At 40.7% G+C, this 26,202-nt stretch overlaps 1 protein-coding gene across 1 annotated transcript in view; it reads right to left on the reverse strand.

Moving 5' to 3' along the window:
* Positions 1-26,202, reverse strand: part of LOC127570634 (plexin domain-containing protein 2-like) — a 348,836-nt gene that overhangs the window by 41,560 nt on the left and 281,074 nt on the right. The window contains 4 exon segments of the mRNA XM_052016376.1: positions 20,509-20,533; positions 20,535-20,548; positions 24,218-24,380; positions 24,735-24,795. Of these exon segments, the coding sequence (XP_051872336.1) occupies positions 20,509-20,533; positions 20,535-20,548; positions 24,218-24,380; positions 24,735-24,795 (263 nt within the window).

Below are 26,202 nucleotides of genomic sequence, written 5' to 3' on the forward strand. Positions count from 1 at the left end.
AAGTAGAACATGAGAATCATAGACCTAAGAATTGCAATGATAACTTATTCTGGAGTAAGAACCAAGGAAGCTACCTAATTGTTGCAAATAATAACAAGTAATCAAATAAGAAGACAAAATACTGGAACTTCTAATCTAATAGCACTGGAGCAACATATTCATCATTCAGATTGCAGTGGCTACAAAAATCCCATCAACACTTCAGGGCAACAAACAGTGCTCCAGACTCCAGCATCTGCAGGCTCTTGTGTCAACATTTCAGGACAACTGAGGATGGGCAATAAATGCGGGCCAAAGCATGGATGCCAAACGCCATGAAGATATATTAAAGTTATTTATGTAAAATGACCCAAAGAACATGTGCCAAAGGCATGCCACTTATCAAAGAGTAAAAGGAAATGCATCAAAAGGTAAGAGGCAATTATGTGTTCAAAAAGACGGTAGTATTATCTGAGCCAAAGTTTCCAAAGATAAATACGATTTCAGAAATTAGACTGAATGTGGTGGCGTTCAAAATACAATTTAATGGTGTGAAAAGAGATGCTTGGGGTGGAAGTCAGTTATTATAACAGGATGTCAAGCAAAAACAAGAGAAGCTCCGACACTGAAAATTATGGGGCTTGCTTGTGGTGACTATCAAAAAGGCCCTCGAAAAGAAGTGAACATTAAATGCTCTCAGCTTACAAGAATTGACTGCTGAAATCAATAACTAAATGTTTCTGCTACACATCCATTGCCAGTGAATACTGCCCATTTACTTCTGGATATAAGATAGCAAAGTACTATTTAGATCTTGTTTAAATTTGCTGCAATTATACTTCAATCGAGAGTTTACTGTTTCTTGTTAGAATACTCAGTAGCATTCACACGTTCACTCAAAATTGCAACTCACACACAACCAAGCAGGCAATCAGCATATATCTAAATGTTATCACCTTTAATATTCATGCAAGAGACACAAAAGACAATGGGCCTATGGAGTGCACAAATTTAAATATTGCTAACATACACCAATGGTCTGTAGATGTCTCTTCAAGCACTCAGAGTTTCAGAGAAAGACTTCCTTAGTTCTGAAAGATAGTCAAATAAACAATGGGCCCAATTGCTTGGTGGTGAACTCAATAGTTGCACCTGAAAAATGTTTCCAATTTGAAGGATAAGGACAAAATAGTAGTGAGGACAACAGTCGATAATCAGATGCAAATATTTGACGCTGCCTGCCAGCTGCACTGTGCGAATACCCTGTTATCTCCTGCAAGGATCCTATTCGAATGAATTCTCCCAGTGGCAGAGGAGCTCATCCCCGAGTCACAGTGTGGATTCTGTTCATTAACAGGCACAATGGACATGATCTTCACTGCATGACAAATCCAGGAAATATGATGACTACAGAATCAACCAACATACATGGCCTTGTTTGACCTCACAAAAGCTTTTGATTACATCAGTCAAAAGGGATTATTAAGAATCTTCTTCTAATTTGTTTTTCTTCTGAAATTTGCTATGATTCTATGTGTGCAACACAATGGCATGCAAGCCATGATTCCAATCAATGAGGTCATCACACAACCAATCCCAGTGCACCCTGGAGTTAAGTAAGGCTGTGTCATCACATCTACCCTCTCTTTCAGCTCCCTTGCAGCAGTACTGAACCTCACCTCCAACAAGCCTCCAGCTGGAGTGGAACTAAGCTAAAGAATGAACAGGCAGCTGTTCAACCTCAGTCATCTTCACTCCAAAACCAAGAATACACAAAACTCAGTCATCGATTTACAGTATTCTGCCAATGCCTCTGAATATGCAAAATCAGAGACTAAGCTCCAAATTATTGCTGACTTGTTCACTGAATGGATAAAAGAATGGGCCTTTTACTAAATATCTGGAAGAGAACAGTCCTCTACCAACACATCGCCAGCACATAATACTGCTCCCTGACAATTAAGATCCTAGAAAACATGGAACATGTTCCATAATTTGAGAGCTACTTCTCAGTGAAGGCAGACATAAATAACAGAACTCACTACTGCCTCCAATGCCCCAGCACAGCTTTTGGCAGACCGAGAATAAAGGTATTTAAAGACCAAGGCAAGAAATTCAGTGCCATGATCATGGTCCACTGTGCAGCAGTGATGCCTGCCCTCTTATGTGCTTCGGAGACATGGACAGAAGGTATCCCAAAGCACTTCCGACATATCATCAGTGCTGTTGACAATATTTATTGGAAGGATAGACAGACCAACATTAGCATCCTCTCCTGGGCCATCTTGATGGTAAGGTGGCGCCGGAGTGTGGCGACACTTTGCAAGCTGCTCTCTACAGATTTACTCATTACCTTTACTATGATCGTTACACTTTACTCTGTACTGTTACTGTTTTTACCTGTACTACATCAATGCACTTTGTACTAACTCAATGTAACTGCACTGTGTAATGAATTGACCTGTACGATTGGTTTGTAAGACAAGCTTTTCACTGTACCTCAGTACAAGTGACACTAATAAACCAATACCAGTACTAATACATCCCAGCATCAAGGCTTTAATCAGGTTCTTCCAGCTCTGGTGGGCCATGTGATTCACATGCCTGACAGCAGTCTCTTAAAACAAACACTCTAATCTCGGCCATGGCAAGAGACTTCCAGAAGGACGGAGAAAAAGCTTCAAGAATGTCTTCAAAGTGTCGTCAGAAAAATGTAGCACCTTCTCTGACTCATGGGAATCCCTGGCCTGTGATTGCTCCAACTGGAGATGGAGCATCCAGGAAGGCATTGAGCACCCTGTGTCTCTTTGGTAGGAGTACACAGAGGCTCTGCCCAAACAATAGGAGGGATGCACACCGTTCCAAACAATCCATCCATCTACTCCACCCATGGCAGAGGCTGTGGCTCCCACATCGGCCTCCTCACCTGACAGCTCACAGAACCAGAGTGGAAGCAGGTCATCCTCCATCCTGAGGGACTGCCTGAGAATAATGTGCAGCAGCTGCTGGAGGTTTTTACACATGTTCACTTCAGAACCTCACAAGAGAGTTGCCGATCTTCAAAAAGTGTGTAGTGTTGCAGTTGTAACATGGGAACCATAAATAAGCAGAGGTAAGAACTCCAAATGAAATGCTAGAAATTCTCCCAATCCTGGAATATTAAAGAGGACAATCAGAACAGAAGTCATGCTAAATCCACTGATGGATGGATCTGGGATTGAACTAAAACCAGTTTACATATTAAATCTAATATAAAGTAGGTTTCCTGATCCCTCACCTGCACTTATCACAAAATGATGGAGTTGTGGGCAAAATAAAGCCATGGAATACAAAATACATTTGCAATATGAATGGTTTTATTTGCCATTTTTTTAAAGCAGAATTTGTGGTGCTGCACAAATGTATGCAGAAGGTACTAAATGAAAGGAATCACATTCCCAATCCTCTTTACAATCTATATTAATGACATGGATGAAGGAACTGGGTGTACTGGAGTCAATTCTGTAATAATAGTGAGATATCTGAGATAACAAGTTGTGCAGCAGATGGACTATAATGTGGGAAACTGTGAGGAAGGAGGGGAATGCAAATGATAATTTAAATGGAGTGAAGCTACAAAATTTTGCTCTACAAATAGATCTGAGTCCCCTCGCATGAAACACATGCAGGTAAAGCAAAAAATTAGGAAGGCCAATGCGGGAGAGAATAGTATACAGGGAAATAAGTGGGGGAATGCAATTGACAGGTTTGGCATGAGAATCGGCATAAACTTGATGGCCCAAATGACCTCTTTCTGTGTTGTACTGACCTATAAGTAACGATGACCTGTATTGCAATGGGTTTGGAATATACAATTCATAAAAGTAAGGAAGTTTTGATTCAACTTTACAAGATGCTGGTGTGATTGCAGCTGGGCTTCTGTGGATATTTTTGGTCTCCATATTTAAGGAAAGATATGATTGCTTTGGATTCAGTGCAAAGAAGGTTCATCAGGCTGATTCCTGGGATGAAGGAGTTGATGTATGAAGAGAGGTTAAGCAGGTTGGATGTATGCTTATTGGAGTTTAGAAGAATGAGAGGTGATCTTATTGAAATATAGTTTGTTTCAGATTTTAGCAACAACTCTGATCCTTATTTCACAGCCTTAATATGTTCCCTTGAAAATCAAAAAAGCACAGCAGACATTTGAAATCCAAAATAAAAACTGCAGCCAGAAACATTAGCTGTTTCTCTTTCCATAGGCTGCCCAACTTACCGTCTCCAGCATTTACTATTCTTATGTCATAGAATCATAGACCTAAAGTTATACAGCACAGAAATAGGCCCTTTGCCCCAACATGCTCATGCCATCCAAGATATCTACCCGAGCTAGCCCCACCTCTACAGCTTCCTCTGGCAGCTCATTCCATATAGCCACCACCCTCTTGGGGAAAAGGTTTCTCCTCAGGTTCCTTTCAAATATTTCCCTCTCACCTTCAATCTATGTCTTCTAGTTTTAGACTCCCCTGCCCTGGGAAAATATCTGTGACCATCCACCTTATCTATGCCTCTCGTGATCTTGTAAGTCTCTATATGGTCACCCCTCAGCCTCCTACGCTCCAGGGAAAAAAGACACAGCCTATCCAGCCTCTCTTAATAACTCATTCTTCTCTTGCTCTCTCTCTGACCACACCTATTAATCCACTAGCAAGACCATGCAGTAAACATTAGGATCATCTCAGCAACCCTGGCCTCACCCAATCAGAGATACTCTCTTTGTCCTTTCTATTCCTCCCATAGCCTCTCTGCTACTTAATATTAATCTGTTTTTTTTCACTCTCCCAGTTGTGATAAAGGGGCTTTGACCCAAAATATTAGCTCCCTTTCCCTTCCACAGATGCTGCTTGACCTGTTGAGCATTTGCAGGGTTTTTAGTTCAGATTTCCAGCATCTATATTTTATTGACTTTGAACATTCTGAAAAGCATTGGCAGAGTGGATGCTGAGAGGATGCTCTCCCTAGTGGGAGTGTTTGGTAAATTGGTTTATTATTGTCACATGTACTGAGGTACAGTAGAAATCTTTATTTTGCATGCCATCCATACAGATCATTTCATCACATCAGTACATCGAGGTTGTACAAGGGGTCAAGCAATAGTAGAATGCAGAATATCTGAACTAAAAGTGAATCATGGAGTGTGGGGACAGAGTAGGAAAGTGGTGTTGAGATCAAGACCAGATCAGCCATGATCCTATTGAATGACAGAGCAGGTTTTAGGGACCAATTGGCCTACTCCTGGTCCTATTTGTTATGTTCTTATGCCCCGGAATAGCCATGGCCGCCTGTTATCATGTAAAAAAAACACAAGAAGCTTGAGACTCTTACTGAAGATGAAACAGAAGTCTGTACACAATGACCTCCAGCACAATTCTAAACAGGCCCCAAGTAGATGTTATCAGTGTCACATTTATATGGATTACTCACACATTGAGAGGAAAGAAAAATATAATCGGAAATGAATTGCAGTAAAATTAGAGCACGTTAATATATTTAAAGATAAGGATTGTTCACCTAATTCATAACATTGCAAAACCTTGAGCTATTGACCATGCAATTTTAATTTTCTGCCTCACTCTCTCTCTGACCTCCATGTCTCTGGCCCTTTACACGTTCCTAATCAAGCTCAGTGGAAGGTCAGAGGACCTAATCTATCAAATAAACACACATACCATTTCCACTCCCATTAGCTTGGTACCAGTCTTATCACTGCTGCTTTACACCCTATCAAAAGCCTTCCCTTTTGTTCTGTCCTCTGCTTTTCCCTGTCCTTGTGCTTTTACTTGCCTAAAACCTTCTACTTCTTGCTTTCTCCAACTCTGATGGAAGGTCATTGTGCTGACATGTATCAGATTTTCAACATCTGCGGTACTTTGCAGATCTTTGAGCTTGCAGATAAACAACTTTCATTTACTTACATTTATTTAACACATTTTATGACCTTACAACATGCTAATTGTTTCACAGCCAGGAAAGTATTCTTGAAATGTAGCACTCTGTAGCATTGGGAATTGCAGCAGGCAATCTGTACACAGCAAAGGTCCATAAACAAACTATGCGATGTGATCAAGTACTTCAGGTAAAATTAGCTGAAGGATAAACATTTGCCAGGCCAACGCTCCTCAATTTTTCAAGTAGCCCCATGAGGGGAGAGTTGAAAGATGTATATGAATTCATGAGGGGCCTGGACAGAGAGGGTGGTTGGACACAGTTCTCTTTGGTGAAGGGATCAAGGACAAGAAGTCACAAGTATAAAGTAAAGGGAGGAGAATTATTTGTGACATAAGGAACCTTTGTTTCATGCACCCTGTGGTTGGATTCTGTATACACTGCCTGCACATGTGGTGGGGGCAGCGTTGTGGTCTTGGATAAATATGTGGTGGAGAAAAATTTGCAAGGCTATGGAGAAAGGGCTGATGAGTGCAACTTGTGAGGTGCTTTGGTAAACCTGGTGGGATACCATGGGCCAAATGGCTTCCTTCTGTGCTGTAAGCATTCTATGATTCAATGTGATCCTTTCCATCCATCTAAGAAGGCAGACCTTGCTGTACCTGTGACAGTATAATGCATCCTCAACAGCACTTTCATGTACTCTATTTCCTGGTGTGGGCTTTAAAGCCACAAATTCTGTCTTCGAGTTGAGAATGCAAACAACCATGTGAGGTAAGATAGCAGTTCACCATTTAGAAAGTTCATAATATCTTTTTGCATAACATATAGTCGTAGCAGAATGGAAGGTGGCAGATTCACAATCCGTAAATTCCTTTCAGTTGTTACCGATAGTGACACAAAGTGTTTCTTTACACTGTGTATTTTTAGGATCTGGCACTGGTCGTAATGGAGGCATAAAGGTGATGAGGCGGTGTACAGGAGTGAGACAGGTCAGCTGGTTGAGTGGTTTTGTAACAACAACCTTGCGCTCAATGTCAGCAAGACCAAGATTGTGGACTTTAGAAAAGGGAAGTCAGAGGAACACATATCAGTGCTCACTGAAGGGTCTGCGGTGGAAATGATGATCAGCTTCAAGTTCCTGGGTGTTAATATCTTGGAGGATTTATCCTGGGCCCAGTGCTTTATTGCAGCCATGAAGAAGATGCATTAGCATGTTTACTTCCTTAAAAGTTAAAGGTGATTTGGCATTTTATCGAATACTCTGACAGACTTCCACAGATATAAAGTGGAAAGCATTCTGACTGGTTGTGTCATGGCCTGGTATGGAAATTCCAATGCACAGGAATGCAAGAGGCTGCAGAGAGTGGTGCACTCAGCCAATTCCATCATAGTTACAGCTCTCCCCACCAAGGACATCTACAAGAGGTGATGTCTCAGGAAGGCGGCATCTATCATCAGGGACACCCACCGTCCAGGCCATGTCCTCTTCTCATTGCTGCCATCAGGCAGGAGGTACAGGAGCCCAAAGACCCACACTTCAAGGTTCAACAATAGCTTCTTCCCCACTGCCATCAGGTTCTTGAACTGACCTGAAAATCTTTAACACTATCTCAGACTATGATGTACGATGAGGTAGACTTTTGACCTCACAATCTACTTCATTATGGCCTTGCAGCTCATTGTCTGCACTGCACTTTCACTGTAGCACTTTATTCTGCATTCTGTTATTGTTTTCCCTTGTACTACCTCAATGCAGTGTGATAATGAAATGATCTGTATGGATGGCATGCAAAACCAAGTCTTTCACTGTAGCTCAGTACATGTGACAATAATAAACCAATTTACCAATTTAATTTACCTTTTTTTTGCTCTCTCTCAATCTTGCACTAGTGTCATTATGTTTATTTTGCACACGTATAAGTTATGTATAATTTATGTTAATTTAAGTTTGTGTTAACTTATATTTGTCCTCATCTTGTAATGTACTATGCTGCTGCTGCAGAAAGCTAATTTTCATGACATTTGTACCCTGTGTATGTATGCTTATGAGAGCAATAAACTCGAACTTGCATATTCAATGGTAGCATTCAAATAGGAGCAGAAAACCTACTTGAAAGAAAAGTATTCTGAGGGCCATAGGGAGAGGGAGGGAAAGTGGGACTAGCTGGATTGTTCTTGCATTGAGCTGGTACAGAGCAGATAGGCCAAATGGCCTTCTTACCTCTTATAACCTTGCAGTGATTCTGTGGCTTAATGCAGTTGCTGGTGATGCAATACCTCAGGGAAGATTGAAGCATGGGTTCCCTGGAAAAATCCAATCCTAGCAACAGCTCCAACCCAATGTAGCACTGCAACTACACAGCAACTCCTGATTCATAGCTAGGCAAGGAACCTACCATCTACCGGGGGTAATGAGGTAACAGCAAACAATAAGAAGAAAAGCGGGCCCATTATACACAAAACACTCTTGACTGGTGATCGCATCACAAGGTCACGAAAAACCATTAAAAATAAATCTCAGCTGCATGGTAAAATGTTTAGAAATGAACCTCTTGCCCCTCCAGCATAAATAAGATGAAATCTGAAACTGGCTACATCCCACAGCGCCACATCAACACAAGTTTAAAAGAAACAATTGAAACTCAGCAGGTACTTAGCTCTTCGTCAAAGCAATCTGCTGCTCACTTGGCCAGCTTCAATGCCTTTACTCTCCCACTCTTCACATTCTAACTTGTGTGGCTCCCCTTGGTCCTCTAGGAAGTAATATTCATGCTGGAGTCTGAAGCCATCACTTGGACACCAGCAGGAGGGAACCCATTCGGAACTGGTGCAAACTCTACATTTTTTCTTTGAAATTTATTATTTTCTACTCAGTCAGCTAAAAAATGTTCTTAATTGGGGGATAGGAATGCAGAACTTTACTGGCTACTGAAATGCAATGCTGGAGAAAAATCTTTAAGCTCTGAACACTACATACTGACTGAATTTATCTAATACTCTGGGCCTCACACAATGAGACTCTGAATATTTTATCACCTGGTTGGTGATGTTACCTCCAGGGAACAAAAAAGTGAGTATATATGTGTAAATTGTAATAGTCCTGGCAACGTAGGGGCAGAATTCTTGCAGTGAATGTCAGAGAACGGCCAGCAAGAGTGAAATTTTATAATGAGGGCAAAAAATAGTAAAAGGAAGTAAATATCCACGGTCATCATGAAAGATGCGACATCATTTCTTTACACAGACAAAAGAATAACATTTCAGCAGTTTACTGAATTACAGTACCTTATCTGAGTCACTATATAGCGTTATTTCTAATTCTGGATTTGCTTTAGACTTGGTTGCTGAGTTAGAATAATTAGATGCAAAGCAAACACACTGTAACATTGAGTAAAAGTACCCTTCACTGCAAGTGCAAAAAGCTTTTGACAAGTATTAACTGTATAGTGTGTAGCAGAAGATGTGATATATAACATTTTGCCTTTTTATCAATTCCTAGCTTCACTATCTACAACTTTTCTTAAAAAAATTTAATAATTTGTTCAGTGTTAGGTTTTATATGCACTCAGATCTTGCAGATGAGAAAACATTATTAGAACATGTAGCATGTTGAGTATGGAGGTACTGTGTCTATCAATACATTAAATTGTCAGCATTTAAGTCATTGTATTATGTTTGAATACCAAATGCTGCCTTATATGGCAAATAGCACAGTAAGACATTCTGCATATTCCTTTACGACACAGAAGAAGGCCCATCGAGTCTATGCTAGCTCCTGGAACAATCACTTCAAATCAGTTCCCCTTATACAGGTGCTTTAACCCATTGTCCAGCAAGCAAACACAGCAGGTGTTTCAAGGGGCCACTCCAGCATCACCAAACACAGCAGGTGTGCATTTCATAATGCAACACAGAGAGAATAAGGACACCAGGAAGCATTTCCCAAGGCTCTCGGAGAGAGTTGTGGAAGTTCTGGTAGAAGCAACTTCCTTTGTGTATGGGCAATGTTATCCAAGCTCTCAATCATGACAGAACAAGATGTTCCAATATCCCTCACCTTAAATTCAAAGTGCTGGAAGTTGGAAAGAACACAAGAAAATAGGAGCAGGAGTAGGCCACCAGATTCCTCATCTGCCCCACCATTCAATGTGATCATGGCTGATTTACGCTGGCCTCATCTCCTCTTCTATTCCAGTTCCCCATAACCCTCAGTTCCCTTGTTCAAGATTTCCATGAGTGAAAACATTTCAACATTTACACTGTCAAGCCCCCTCATGACTTTATATGTTTGAAGAAAGTCCCATCTCATTCTTCTAAACTCCAAGGAGTAGAGATACAAACTGTCTAGCCTCTCTTGATAGGATAACCCTCTCATCCCAGGAATTAGCCTGGTGAATCTCCTTTTGGACTGTTTCCAATCCTATCTTTTTCTGGGTAAGGGGACCAACACCATGTGCAGTTTTCCAGATGTGGCATCACCAACCCCCTGTACAATTATAACAAAAGTGACGTTATTCCACTCACGACATGGTTTCAGTGTGAGCACGAAACATGGTGGAAACAGCCAGGTCCAATGCAATGATATTACTTTAATTCCCCTCAATAAACATTGCAGCCACCATTTTGTAACTTGAGGATTCTTACTGGACTTTGGGATGCTGAACAAAGCTGTATGATAGGATCCAATAAAGTCTGAAAGGAGGGGAGAGAGATAGACTGGGAAAAGGTTCAGAGAAATAATTTCAAAGCCAAGACACCACTCAACTGGAGACTAACAGTGCAACAACTGAAATAGAATTGCACAAGAGGCCAAGTTGGAGTAGTGTAAAGATCTCAGAGAGTTGTAGAGGAGGCTACAGAGATAGGGAAGGGTGATACCATGGGGAGATATTGAAACTGAGCTATTACTGGACCAAAGATCAAGGGGTAGAGAGGTGATACGGGCACCAGAGTTTTGGATGCTTGAGTACAGAAGATCTGAGGCCATCAGGTCAGCAGAGCAATAATTGACAGAACTTCATCATGGGAACAGTCAGCAGAATAATTGGCACATAGAATGTCCAGTTCATCCCACTGCCTGCTAAACAACTATTCTCCAAATGTTTGGCCCATGGCAGCTAAATCAATATTCCAGCTCATTCATAGAACTAATCTGAAATTACTCAAGCCTATGAATAATTACTGTATGTGATTCAAGGATTTATCAATAACTTTGGAAATATGTTGAATATTCAACATAGCTAATTGCAGAGTTATTAGTTCATTCAATGAGAACCCTAGTTATGACAAAGAAACTCAGAATGTTTCTGCATTACCCTAAAGGTTTTATTCAATATGGCTATTATGGGCTAGATTTGGCACTTTCATAAACTGAAACAATTGTACTGCCTTCCAGCGACATGGCTATATACACCAGTCATCTTTCATATTCACTGAACTAAATTATTAGATTCTAGTGAGAGGACTGGACCACCAGCAATATATTTTCAAATCTAACTGGTACAAAACTGTTCTGCAATAGTTCTGTGCATGTAACAGGGCAACTCCATTACCCCCTGACCACAAAATGTCTCAATCTCCACTTGCTTGCGTAAATGCAGTACCTTACAGTGGTTCCAGTCGGTGGTTTAAGGAGTCTGAAGCTGGCTGCGTGCCTTCTTCTCCACAGTTTCAGACAGAGAGCTGCTTAGCAGGATGCAAGTGAGGCCCCAAGAATTTAAATAATCTGGGCCACAAACTGATTTATGTCAGCCAATTTTTAGTTTGCTTTCCAGCTCATGAAGAACCCGCTACCACTTAAAAATTGTGATTTTATGAACAATGGTGCGTTTGCAACATTAACCTGAACAATCCTGATGATGCACCATAACCAGACCTGAAACACGAACTGTTTCTCTCTCCACTGTACTCCTGACCTGCTGAGCATGTTCAGAATGCTCTGTTTTTCAGATCTCCAGCATCTTCCACTTGAACCCAATATTTAGATTGCACCACAGTATAAACTGAGTAAATTCTAGGACACTGGTATTCTTGCATATTTTGCTATTGCTTTTAAGATCAATTCTGCAATAAATGTGTCATATTGAAAAGATCCTTTGGACATGCTCTGTAAATTTAACCTTTGGATACATTGTAGACTATCTAATTGGCTATATTTGCATACCTTTCTAGATATTTATTTTATGATGTTTTCTCTCCATCAAAGATTGTAGATTAGCATTTCATCTGTAAGCAGCACCTTCAACAGCATAACACTCCCTTGGGTTATGTACTCAAGCCTTTGATGTGGGGTTATTACACATAACCTTTTGATTAGAGGCAAGAACACACACTTTTATCCAAGGCTGATACCTTCCAACATCAATATCTTTTAAGCCCTTCAAAGTTAGTATTCCCAGTGACGCTGTCAACACCCACTGTGCAAATGAAAACATTTCTAGGGCTAACTGCAGCAACTACAACACCATTTTGGTAAAAATGCTCATGAAAATATATTTCATATGGTGTTTTAAATTGGATTTTTCTTTGCTAAGAAAATAATTTACTGTCGAGCTGAGGAAAAAAAGTCCTTTTTTTGCACTTTTCTTGGCTTTTTTCCCCCCAAAAAGACGCAATTGCATTTGATTTAAATTTAGTAACTCAGGTAGAGACCACTATCCTACAAACTACAACAGGAATGATAGAAGCAAATAAGAGGATCTCACTTGGAAGTGGACCATATTCAATAAAAATGTCTTTTCATGGAGGATCTAGAGATAAATATTCCATGACAAAGTGTAGTACTGGACACAGCATTTGTTTATTACAACCATTTGACATTATTGGCTGGTGTACCATCTTTTTGTTTGAATTTTATATAAATGCTAAATACATAACAATGATATACTTCTCCTTACACTATTTAATCTATTCCTTCTAAAGGGCTGGTGCTCAGTAGCAGTCATTTTCATACTTATCTTGATCAGTAAATAGTAAGGCATGGGGAGTGCTGGAACAGAGAGAACTAGGGGTGCAGATACATAATTCCTTGAAAGTGGTGACACAGGTAGACAGCGTGGTGTCAAGTTGAGTTTATTATGGACAAGTATGGCGAGGTACAGATACATTGAAAAACTTGGTTGCAGGGGCATCACAGGCACATAGGTTCAGACAACACACAGAATATAAATTATACATAAATTATACAAGACAGTGAATAGAAAAAAAACATTCGGCTTCGTCAGTCAGGATATTGAGTACATGAGCTGGGACATCATGTAATAGCTGTACATTAAACTGGAGAGGAAGCAAATAAGATTTACGAGGATGTTACTGGGACTGGTGGGTTTGAGTTATAAGGAGAGGCTGGATGGGCTAAGACCTTTTTTTCCCTAAAGGGTAGGAGGCTGAGGAATGACCTTACAGAGGTTTATAAAATCTACAGGGACACAGATAAGGTGAATAGCCACAGCCTTTTCCCCAGAGTAGGGCAGTCCAAAACTAGAGGTCATAGGTTTGAAGTAAGAGGGGACAGAATTAAAAGGGACCTGAGGGGCAACTTTTTCCACACAGAGGGTGGTGCATGTATGGAACAAGCTGCAAGAGGAAGTGGTAGAGTGGGGTACAATTACAACAGGTACATGGATAGGAAAGGTTTAGAAGGATATGGACCAAATATAGGCAAATGGGACTAGCTCAGTTAGGCAACTTAGTCAGCATGGACAAGTTGGGCAGCAGGGCCTGCTGCATAGCTCTATGACTCTATGATTCTATGACTCTATGATTATCTTATAAATGAAGTGAAAGAGTGCTTAAAATGAGGCAGAATTCATAATGTCATTGCAAACAAAAAAAATTATTTCTGGGGAAAGATGACTTCCAGGTTCCTCTTCCTGGAAATGCACAACCATTTTGTGTCTTCCTTATTTATACTTCTGATCTGTTTCCTACAAGTTATAGAAGGATCCGTACACCAAAAGCTTCCATTACGGAGCTCACCTAATCATTTGCTCTCATATCAATTTTTTTGAGGCTTTTCTGAAGAAGATCTTCTTTTAGTTTCTAGGCGAGCATGTATGGATCAGATGTAAATAAAAGCTTAGGGTAATAAAAGCACAGATGCAAATAAGAGAAGACCTCCCTGCCATCGAGGACATCTTCAAGAGGCGGTGCCTCAAGAAGACGGCATCCATCATTAAGGACCCTCATCAACTGGGACATGCCCTCTTCACATTACTACCATCAGGGAGGAGGTACAGGAGCCTGAAGACCCACCTCAGCATTTCAGAAACAGCTTCTTCCCCTCTGCCATCAAATTTCTGAACGGTCCATGAATCCATGAACACTACCTCATTATTCCTCTTTTGTCCTATTTATTTATTTTTGTAACTTATAGTAATTTTTATATCTTTGTGTCTTGCACTGTACTGCTGCCACAAAACAACAAATTTCACGACAGTTATAATAAACCTAATTCTAATTCTGATTCTGAGGGAATTGATGTTGAAGTCAGGTCTCCTTCTGATCCTAAAATATGACACACTGCAAGAAGATGCAAAAGATTCTATACTCAGCCTGCATCTGCTCAACGTGAAGCTGTGCACAACTGGCACAACCCTGTAAAACTCACTTTATAAGAAAGGAAATCAATACTAATTCTCCATGGCACAATGTGCATGGCTGTAAAAATTCAACTGGTTCAGTAATCTCCTTTAGGGAAGGAAATATGCCATCCATACCTGTGTAGCATCCAATTGCACACCAACAGATTGTGCTCTCAAGAGGCTTAACACACTACTCAGTTGTTTCAAACACCTCCTCAGAAAAGCAAGGATGCGTAATAAATGTCAGTTTTGTTTATGATATAAAAATAATCTGTGACTCTTCTAACTATTGGGTTTAGCTGAATCCACCACAAAATCAAATAAGATGAGTTAATTTGAAAATAAATGAGGCAATCATCAATATCTTTGTGGAACCTAGCAACAGTATCAATGCATTGCCGCACAATACAGCATTTGATGTGAAATACTCCTTCAACAAGCACACTGGACCAAAAATTCCTGACCACAGAGAGATTAAGATAGATTTTTGCTGGAGATGCTCAGGAATTTGGGTCGGAACCTAGTTCCATTGGGTTTACTTCCAATGAGATTAGACTTTTATATTCAGATGAGGGATGATGTTGGTTTGAATAGATGTTCTCCTGCACTCACCTAGATAAGGAAGGATGTCAGAGGAGGTTTTCTGTTTCCCCAGGAGATCTTTCCTTTTATGCCTTTGATAGGTTTCAGCAGAACTCACTCCAGCTGAGACCTGGTGTAAGTGTCCTTTTTTTTTACTAGAATAAGTAATTGAATTTCAGAGAATATAGATTAACTTTTCTAGCATTAAAATGACTTCCCCAGGAAATGTGGATCTACTTGTGAAATGTTTTATTTCACCTCACTTAGGGCCTGATGGAATGTTGGACAGAATGGTTGCAGCTCCATTTTGGAAGATTGGGTTAGATCAGTCTAGGACGGGTGCCAGAGGGTTGTTAAGGATATGCAGAAGTCCCATCCTTTAAATTGCAACCAGGTGTTCAGCCTGAGACGGGTGTAGAGACGAGCTTAGATTATCTGGATTATCAAGGTGGACCTCTACTGCAAGAAGTCTGCAACTCTTAGAGTTGAGCTTTCCATGTCAGTAGATTATGTAACAAATAAGAATTGCGTAAAGTCTAAGGGCTTTTCTTCCAATTTGAAATTAAAAAATTACAGGATGAACTGCTAGGTCAAGTATATTAAAACTTAAGGTGATATTAGACAATAGACAGTAACTGAGGCAAGCTGAAGTGCAAGGACTATCTATCAAAACAGGAAAGGCTCTGCAGTTCTGGTAACAAGTGGAGAATGATATTAACTTTCATTGACATCATACAAGGATAACTTCCTGAGGTTTGCCATGGTAAGCTTGTCTATTTAAGCAGAGAGCCCTAAGATCAATAGTACAGAGCACTGCGAGCTCAGTGTTATCTAAGGGGATGAAGGCTGAAATATTGTGCAGCTCACCTCTTCAAATCCTGTAGTTGTTGTTCAGAGGTCTGGATTGGTGTTTTAGGTAGTATATCTAAAGTAGTTCACAAAAAGAGATAATCCCAATAACACTTTTTACACTATTTAGCTCTACAGCGCATGGTGGTTTATTCATGATAAATTGGGAGCCAAGGTAGTCACAGGTAGGGTGGATAAGGGAGAGGCGGTAGATGTTGTGTATTTAGACTTTCAAAAGGCCTTCGATAAGGTGCCTCACAAGAGACTGATTAATAAGATGAGAGGTCATGGAATTATGGGCAGGGTAGCAAAATGGGTGGAGAATTGGCTGGTTGGCAGGAAGCAAAGGGTGGAAATAAAAGGATCTCGTTCTGGTTGGTTACCGGTTACTAGTGGTGTGCCGCAAGGGTCGGTGTTGGGGCCTCTCCTTTTTACCTTGTACATCAATGATTTGGATGATGGAAGAAATGGTTGTGTGGCTAAGTTTGCGGATGACACCAAGATAAGTGGAGGAGTAGGGAGCATAGAGGAAATAGAAAGAATGCAGAGGGACCTAGACAGTTTAGGAGAATGGGCAAGGAAATGGCAGATGAGATTCAATGTTGAGAAATGTGCAGTTGTACACTTTGGAAGTAGAAATAAGCGGGTAGATTATTATCTAGAAGGAGAGAAGATTGATAGTGCGGTAGTACAAAGGGACTTGGGGGTACTCATACAAGATACCTTAAAAGTTAACCACCAGGTTGGATCGGTGGTTAAGAAAGCGAATGCTATGTTGGCATTCATCTCGAGAGGTATAGTGTATAAAAGTAAGGAAGTGTTGATGAGGCTCTACGGGGCGCTAGTGAGGCCTCATTTGGAATACTGTGCGCAGTTTTGGGCCCCGCATCTTAGGAAGGATGTGCTGACGTTGGAGAGGGTTCAGAGGAGATTTACGAGAATGATTCCAGGAATGAAAGGGCTTAAGTATGATGAGCGTTTGTCGGCTCTTGGACTGTACTCGCTGGAGTACAGAAGGATGAGAGGGGACCTCGTAGCGACATTTAAAATGTTGACAGGTAAGGATAGAGTAGATGTGGCTAGGCTGTTTCCCTTGGTGTGCGTGTCCAGGACCAGAGGGCACAATCTTAGAATTAGAGGGTACAGTTTCAAGACAGAGATGAGGAGAAGTTTCTTTACCCAGAGGGTGGTGAAATTGTGGAACTCCTTGTCACGCACAGCAGTGGAGGCCAGATCAGTGGGGGTATTCAAGGAGGAGATAGACAGATATCTAAATAGTCAGGGTATCAAGGGATATGGGGATAAGGCTGGCAAATGGGATTAGAATAGTTTTTTTTTCCTCTCTTTTTTTCCCACCCCATTTCTTTTTCCCTTTTCCTTGGAGCAGACTCGATGGGCCGAATGGCCTGCTTCTGCTCCCTTATCTTGTGATCTTGTGATCTTGTGATCTTCTCCATCTGCTCTTTGAAGTTTGACCACTTCTACAGTAGGTCTGTTTGATGATTTCTGCAGTAGGTCATAACTATCTCATGGTAGGCTGATCCCGAAGATTAAGTCACATGGGACCCATGGTGACTTGGTAGGCTGGAGTCAAAATTGGCTAGGTCAGAGGAGAGGGGGCCTAGTGATGGAGGGCTGTTATTCTGACTGGAAGCCTGTGACCTGTGGTCTTCTGCAGGGATCAGTCTATATATTTTATATATATATATATCTATATATATATACATATATATATATATATATCTATATATATATATATATATAGATATATATATCTATATATATATATATGAAAATAAATGATTTGTATGAAAATGTAGGTGGACTAATTAGTAAGTTTGCAGACAACATAAAAATTGGTGGAGTTGTGGATAGTGAGGAAGGTTGTCAAGGGACGCAGCAGGATATAGACAGTTGGAAATGTCGAAGAGAAATGGCAAATGGCTGCCGCAAAACAACAAATTTCATGACATATGTCAGTGATACTAAACCTGATTCTGTTTCTGATCCTGAGTTTAAACTGGATGTGTTCGGTTTTGCACTTTAGTGGATCAAATGTAAGATGAAGTTATACAGTAAGTGGCAGGACCCTTTGGAGCATTGATGTACAGAGGAATCTTGGGGTGCAAGTCCATAGTTCCTGGAAAGTGGCAACACAAGTGGATAGGGTGCTAAAGAAGGCATATGGCATGCTTGCCATCTTCAGTCGGCAAGCAGGGAAGTCATGTTGCGGCTGTATAAAACTTCAGTTATGCCACATTTGGAGTATTGCATGCAGTTATAAGATATCTCTATTAGTCACATGTACAGTACATTGAAACACACAGTGAAATTCATCTGTTGCGTACAGTGTTCTGGGGGCAGCCCTCAAGTGTCACCATGCTTCTGGCGTCAACATAGCATGCCCAAAACTTCCTAAGCCGTACATCTTTGAAATATGGGAGGAAACTGGAGCATCCGGAGGAAACCCATGCAGACACGGGGAGAACGTACAAACTCCTTACAGACAGCAGCCAGAATTGAACTCGGGTCGCTGGCGCTGTAAAGCTTTATGCTAACCGCTACACTACCGTGCCTGCCCAGATACGGTTGCCAGATTACAGGAAGGATGTGGACGCTTTGGAGAGGGTGCAGAAGAGGTTCACCAGGATGTTGCCTGGATTAGAGAGTATTAGCTATTAGGAGAGGTTGGACAAACTTGAAGTCATTTCTCCGGAGCGTTGGAAGCTGACGGGCTAATCTGATCAAAGCATATAAAATTATGAGAGGCATGGATAGGCTAAATAGTCAGAATCTTTTTCTCAGGGTGGAAATGTCAGATACCAAAGGGCATCACTTTAAGGTGAGAGGGGGAATGTTTAATGGAGATTTATGAGACAACTTTTGTTTACACAGAGTGGTAGGTGCCTGGAACGCGCTGCCAGGGGAGGTGGTGGAAGCAGATACTATTGCAACATTTAAAAGACATTTAGGCAGATGCATGAACAGGCAGGGTAAGGAGGGAGATGGGATTAGTTTAATTTGGCATCATGTTCGGCACAGACATCGTGGGCCGAATGGCCTGTTACTGTGCTGCACTGTCCTTATGTTCTACAATTTTAGCTGAAGTCGGCCAATTAGCCCATCGTACCTGTTCCACCATTCAATAAGAACACAGCTTATCTTTTATCTTGGTGCCAGTTTTCTGTACTCATCCACATCCCTTGATTCCCGTATTGTCCGAAAAAGCCACAGATCTCTGTCTTGAACATACTCTGTGACTGTGGCCAAACATCCCACTTGGATGGGGAGTCCTAAAGAATTCACTAGTTTGTGGGTGAAAGAACTTCTCCTCTGAATGGCCAACCTTTTATCTTGACAAATGTGACTCCAGGCTTTCGACACCTCAGACAAAGCAGACATCAGTTATGCATCGACTCTGTCAAACCCCAGGAGAATTTTCCTCATTTCAATGAAATCTCCTTTCATTTTTCTAATTTCAAAAGAATATCAGTCTGAACTGTTTAATGTCTCCTCATCAAATCCTACCACTCCTATGTACTTAGGTCAATTTACCATGCCAATTAATCCACCAACCTGAAGGTCTCTGGAATGTGGGAGGAAACCAGAGGAATCCATGTGGTCCAACATACACAAAAAGTGCTGGAGGAACTCAGCAGGTCAGGCAGCATCTATGGAAAGAAACAAACAGTCGACATTTTGGGTTGAGACCCTTCATTAGGACTGGATAGGACTTCCTTTCCAGTCCTGATGAAGGGTTTCAACCTGAAATGTCGACTGTTTATTTCTTTCCGTAGATGCTGCCTGACCTACTGAGTTCCTCCAGCACTTTTTGTGTGTGTGCATCCAGATTCCAGCATCTGCAGAATCTCTTCTGAATCCACGTGGTCACAGGGAGAATGTGCAAACTCCATACAGACAGCACCTGAGGTTAGGATTGAACCTGGGTCGCTAGAGCTGTGAGGCAGCATCTTCGTGCTAGCTGTACCACTGTGTCGCCTCGAAGTAGAGAGACAAGATTTTTTCACCAGGGCCTTTAAAACACTGAAGATTGTCAAGGGAGCTTTGGTGTTTCCCAGGAAAAATGGCCCTTTTGTGCCTTTGATAGGATTCAGCAGAACTCACTATAATTGAGAGCCAGCATGAGTAGAATTGGAGCAACTTCTTTACCATTGTAATAAAAGTCAACATACTGTTTGCCTTCTTAATCACTCATACACATTGCTGCAGAAATTGTGGTATTACTAGATATAAGATGTTCAAAATAAAACTGCTTTGAAATTTTTAAATCCAATACATCAATGTGTAACTCTGATAAAATATATGAACACCATGCATCAGATATGGGCACCAGTCTCCATTCTGAATTCAATTTTTATTGAAGCTATAGGCTGAGTCTTGGCAAAGTTGAAACACTGCGAAATATCTTGTAAGGTACTATATATATATATATTAGAAAAGATTCCTGTAAACAAGCAGTGTCCTTATTGTCATCAAATCCATACTGAAATCTGGCTAAGTGCCACAGGGTGCTTTAAATTGATTCAGCAGAAAATGAACACACACATTCATAAAATACAATACTTACCTCCATTGTCCCTCAGATGCAGAGCAAATCTTTGTATCATCTGTAAGAGAATTAAAAAGATACCTAAGTTAGGACTATAGTTTATTGACTACAGCTCTGCCTTCAATACAATAATCCCAAGCAAACTTGTCACCAAACTCCAAGACCGAGGACTCAACACCTCCCCCAGTAACTGGACCCTTGACTTTCTAACCAACAGACCGCAATCAGTGAAGATAGGCAGCAATACCTCCGGCACGATTATTCTCAACACTGGTGCCCACAGGGCTGTGTCCTCAGCCCTCTACTCTACTGCCTATACACTCATGACTGTGTGGCCAGATTCTGCTCTAACTCCATCTACAAGTTTGCAGATGACACCACCGTTGTAGGCCATATCTCAAATAGTGATGTCGGAGTACAGGAAGGAGATAGAGAGCTTAGTGGAATGGTGTCATGACAAAAACCTTTCCCTCAATGTCAACAAAACAAAAGAGCTGGTCATTGACTTCAGAAAAGGGGGTGATGTACAGTATATACACCTGTCTACATCAACGGTGCTGAGGTTGAGAGGGTTGAGACCTTCAAGTTCCCGGGAATGAATACCACCAATAGCCGTCCTGATCAAATCACTTAGATGCCACGGCCAAGGAAGCTCACCAGCGCCTCTACTTCCTCAGTAGGCTAAAGAAATTTGGTTTGTCCCCTTTGACACTCACCAACTTTTATCGATGCACAAAAGAAAGCATCCTATCTGGATGCATCACGGCTTGATATGGCAACTGCTCTGTCCAGAACCGCAAGAAACTGCAGAGAGTTGTGGACACAGCCCAGTGGCATCACAGACACCAGCCTCCCCTCCTTAGAGTCCAAGTCTTTACCTCTCGTTGTCTTGGTGAAGCAGCCAGCATAATCAAAGACCCTCACCCACCCGGGTCATTCTCTCTTCTCTCCTCTTCCGTCAGATAGAAGATACAGGAGCCTGAGGGCACGTACCACTAGACTTAGGGACAGCTTCTACCCCACTGTGATAAGACTACTGAATGGTTCCCTTATACAATGAGATGGACTATGACTTCACTATCTACCTTGATGTGACCTTGCACCTTATTGCACTGCACTTTCTCTGTAGCTGTGACACTTTACTCTGTACTGTTATTGTTTTTACCTGTACTACACCAATGCACTCTGTACTAACCCAATGTAACTGCACTGTAATTGACCTGTACGATTGGTATGCAAGAGAAGTTTTTCACTGTACCTCGGTACAAGTGACAATAATAAACCAATACCAATACCAATGTATTTTAAGAGAGTTAGCGACAGCTATTACATGCCTTGGATTATAGGATATCGACCCATTGAGGGGTACACAAATCAAAACTCAAATAGCATTCCCCAAGCATATCAATGCACATTTTCAAAAGATATAACCAATAAAATGTTACCTCATCCAAATTATTTGCAATCCTTGAATAAATTTTGTGTATAATTAGGAGAAAATTAAATTGCATGTTTAAGTATGGTCCCTCACAAGTCTGAGTTAAAACACTCAATTTGGAAGAAATATTTTCAGATAGGTGGTTATTATAACAAAGCATCTTTTATAATTTCTTTATAAGATGGGGGCATTGTTACTAAGGCCAGGAACTAATTGCATACCTCTAATTATCCTTGAGAAACCATCTCAAACCTTCTGATAAGCTATTCCTGAAGTGTTGTTGGCTGGAGAGATCAGATTCAATTCCTTCATTGTCATCAGACTTAGTGACAATGAATGAATTGGATTATGTTTCCATGATAGGATGACCTGGAGAGGAAAGTTCAGATGGAAACTTTTGCAATTCACTTGCTCCTCACGGGCAGAAGTCAAAGATTTTGAAGGCACTGTTGGAGTAGCCTCGATAAATAACTCTGGTGCATTTTAGATAGCACGTCATATTACAGCACAGTGTGCTGGTGGTGGAGGGAGTAAATATTTACTGGGCTGGATGGGGTTTCAATCAAATATGCTGCTTTGCCCTGAATGATGTCAAGTTCTTGTAGTGTTGTTGGAGCTGCATTCACCAACTCGATCACACTTCTCACATGTGCCTTGTAGATGGTGGGGAGTCAGAACACCCAGCCTCTGACACTCCCAAACGATCCATCACTGTGTAGTAACAGTCGGCAGTATTTCCTCACCTCCAACCTTCCATTATTCTACCTATGAACCATTCTCACAGCCTCCATCACTGACCCCTTTGCAATAAAAGGAATAGAGTTTCTTATCGATTAATACTTCCTTTCCTACACAATAGCCTCTCATCTTCTTCATTCTTCTAACTAACTGCATTTTGTTGAAGGAAGTATTCCCCTCAATCTTGGTTAATTTTCTAGAGACACTGTCCCTGACCTGTGGGCCACGGATACAAAATTCTGATTTCAGAAGATCATCATGAGCTTGGGAATCCATGCATATAATGTGTAGTTGAGTTAGATCGCCACAGAAAGGAGCAGCATGGAGTCAAGAGATGAAGTGAGGCTCAGTTTGGGAGTATGTGTAGGTGGAGTATAATTAAAATGGATTTTTAATTTAAGTATAGACTGTGCCTAACATCCACAGCCACCTCATAGATGTCTCCAATGCTAAATGCTCAACAATTGGGTGGTTTCTGCTTGATAACCAAACTTTAAAGTTGAGCAGTGTGAAGTCAAATGCTTGAAAACTAGAAACAAGCTATGGGATTCTTGGTGTGTAAGTGCTCTTCCTGCCATATAAAAACTGTGAGGGTTTATTAGCTTGATAATATAGAGTCTTGACTGACTGTAAATTCAGTAAGTCAAGTTATAAGCAGCTAAACATTCCACTTATCTACTGTTAACTGTCATATTTGTTTTGGTTCAGTTGTGGACAAAAGATATACAAAATGGGAAGCCTACACTATGTCTAATCTATTTTAAATATTTATGATTCAAATCATAATCCATGTAACTTTAGTCAATATATGTCTTATTGAAACTAAGAGAGGGCATGGGACTGACAGGATAGTCCTCCTTCTGTGTTGTTTAATGTAGCATCTTCCCTGGAGCAATCAATGGTTTTATTGAAAGTGTTATGAAAATGTGCAGGAGTAGAATATTCACCAGCTTCAAGAAGATCTTTAATTGCAAAAAAAAAAATCAGTTTTCTTCAGTGGTTCACATAGATGAAACTCTCCAGAGTAAAAAACTTCATAAATATGAAAAAAATCATTAAAAATGAATTAACACATGGATTACATTATTGGTGCTGTTACTCGCTGAACACGGAAAACACACTTCTGTAGATGCACGTAATCATTCATTATCAATGATCTTGTTGCCAGAATCTGAATACTGGCCAAGAACTGGCAGAGCAATTGGCCCAGTTGTAAACATGAAGATGTAATCTCATTTGTCTTTTTAACCATACTTTCCCACTGATTGAAGTGTAAGTGTTGTGTCTAATTTCTTGATGTTATCCCACACAGCCTGACTGCTATTTAACTTGAAAAACTTCTATAACCTCTGCTGGGCACCTTGTGAAACCCAGGTAATTTCTAACCAAAGCAAACTGTGTAGAATAACAGATTCTTTAAAAACAGATATATAAGCTCTACAAATAAGATATTGACAAAAAAATATTTTCAGTTGCCATGATATTCTATGACTGGTGATTGATTTGCAGTTAGGTTTGATTGATTTGCAGTTAGGTTTGATTTCCGCATACCTTCTGTAGTTAAGCTGGAAGTAGGAAGGCCAGATGTGATGGCAGTTGTGGATGTGGTGCTTGGGATTTTGGGTTTTGAAGTTGACGTTGCAAGGCTTGTTGTCGTAGCTGAAGAAGCTCGAGTCATTTCCCCAGGCGAGATGTCACAGGTCTTATCATCGGACTAGCAGAAGAAAAGCAGTTCAGCTCCAGCAAAGTTGTAGAAACCAATTACTCTCATGAAACAACCACTCTGAGGCATTATTAAGTCTACAAAATTACCACTAGAGACATTGTCTGGACACGACATTTATCATAATATAACACTGGGCACAACTGTCTAATAGGATTAGATAGGCCTCATCTTATAGCTAAAAACCATCCATCCTTTTGCCTCAATGCCATTAATATAGTTAGTAATGTTACACTCAATGGTTTTCATGAACATGATTTAATGAGGTGGAGAATATAATAAAATTCTATTATAATTTTAATTTTGTTTTATTACACATCTCAACTCTACTTCAGACCCACGCACCTCATCAGGACAGCCATTATCCACCCAATCCTGTCGATGACGATCAAATCCATTGGAACACCTGGTTATATAGAAAATATTAACTGTAAATACCCTTTTCAAAAGCGTGCCTCTATTTAGAAAACAAATGATAAGAATTCTTCAAGCTAACATTGGCTGATGGATTGTAAACTGGAGGACCTGGAGAAGGTTGGGAGTGGGAGATTTCTTACTTCATTTACACAGTCTATGCCTGGAATTCCCAGATCAAAGTTCACAGAGATTACAGAGCTAAAACTTGTCCAAGTCCGTCAGCACAACATTGGCTCATAATGAAACAGCAAGCCCTTTTAGAAAAAAAGTCAAAAACTGCAGATGATGGGAATCTGAAATAATAAGACAATGCTAGAAATACTCATCAAGCCAGGCAGCATCTGAGCAGTGAGAAACAGAACTAATGTTTCAGCTTGTTGATTGGCAATATTTCCAATAACCCCTTTTAAGTCCTACTTAATTACTTTAGGGGCATGCATTTGAATTCCCTGGCATAGACCAATTTCACTTCTCTGAGGCGAGGTGAAGTCCCTCTGTACTATCACAGAACCATACCTCTGTCTCAATCTCCCAAAAACAGACAAAAGCAAAATATTGGTAATGCTGGAAAGGTGAGATAAAACAGAAAATGTTAGAGATACTCAATTGGTCAGCCAAAGAACAGAGTTAATATTTCAGGTTGATGACCTTTCATTAGAACTGGGAAAAGTGAGAGATAATTCAAGTTGTGAATTGTTGAGAAAGCAGGGAAGAGCAGCGTATAAGAGGGAAGTCGTTAAGAGGGCTGGAGGCAAAACAAATAATGAAGCCAGCTCTTAAGAAGGTGCTAAAGGCTAATTAATCATAAAAACTACATCCGGGAGAGTGTGAAATAGGAGGTCAGGAAAATCTGAAATGACCTGAAGATGGGGAAAAAAAAAACGTGAATTCTGGAAACATGAGATAAAATGTTGGAAAGCTGTTATGTGTCTTGTCAGAAGATTAAGTGCAGTCCCCCCAGCTTGCAGGAGCCTTTATTGGAACACAATGACAGGCCAAAGACAGAACACTCAAAGTAGGAATACTTGGAACATTAAATGGCAGGCAATTGGAAACTTGGGATAACGCTTGCAAACAGAATGAAGTGTCCTGCAAACTGGTCACCAATCTGTGTTTGATTTCTCTGATATAGAGGAGAACACATTATGAGCACTCAATGCAGTAAACTAGATTGGATGAATGCAACTGAATTGCCACTTCAGCTGAAAGGACGATTTAGGCTCTGCTTGGCAGGAAGGGAATAGGTAAGAAGACCAGTGTCACATCTCCTGCTGTTGCATGGTGAGGTAAAGTGAAGGCATCCAAACACCTGCGGTGGGATTGGTCCCTTTGGAATGCTGAAGGGCAGCAAAGTGAAAAGATGTGTCTGGACGTAGCATATACATTGGAGCTGCTG

This window comes from Pristis pectinata, chromosome 5, assembly GCF_009764475.1.
Source record: "Pristis pectinata isolate sPriPec2 chromosome 5, sPriPec2.1.pri, whole genome shotgun sequence".
Classification (NCBI taxonomy): domain Eukaryota; kingdom Metazoa; phylum Chordata; class Chondrichthyes; order Rhinopristiformes; family Pristidae; genus Pristis; species Pristis pectinata.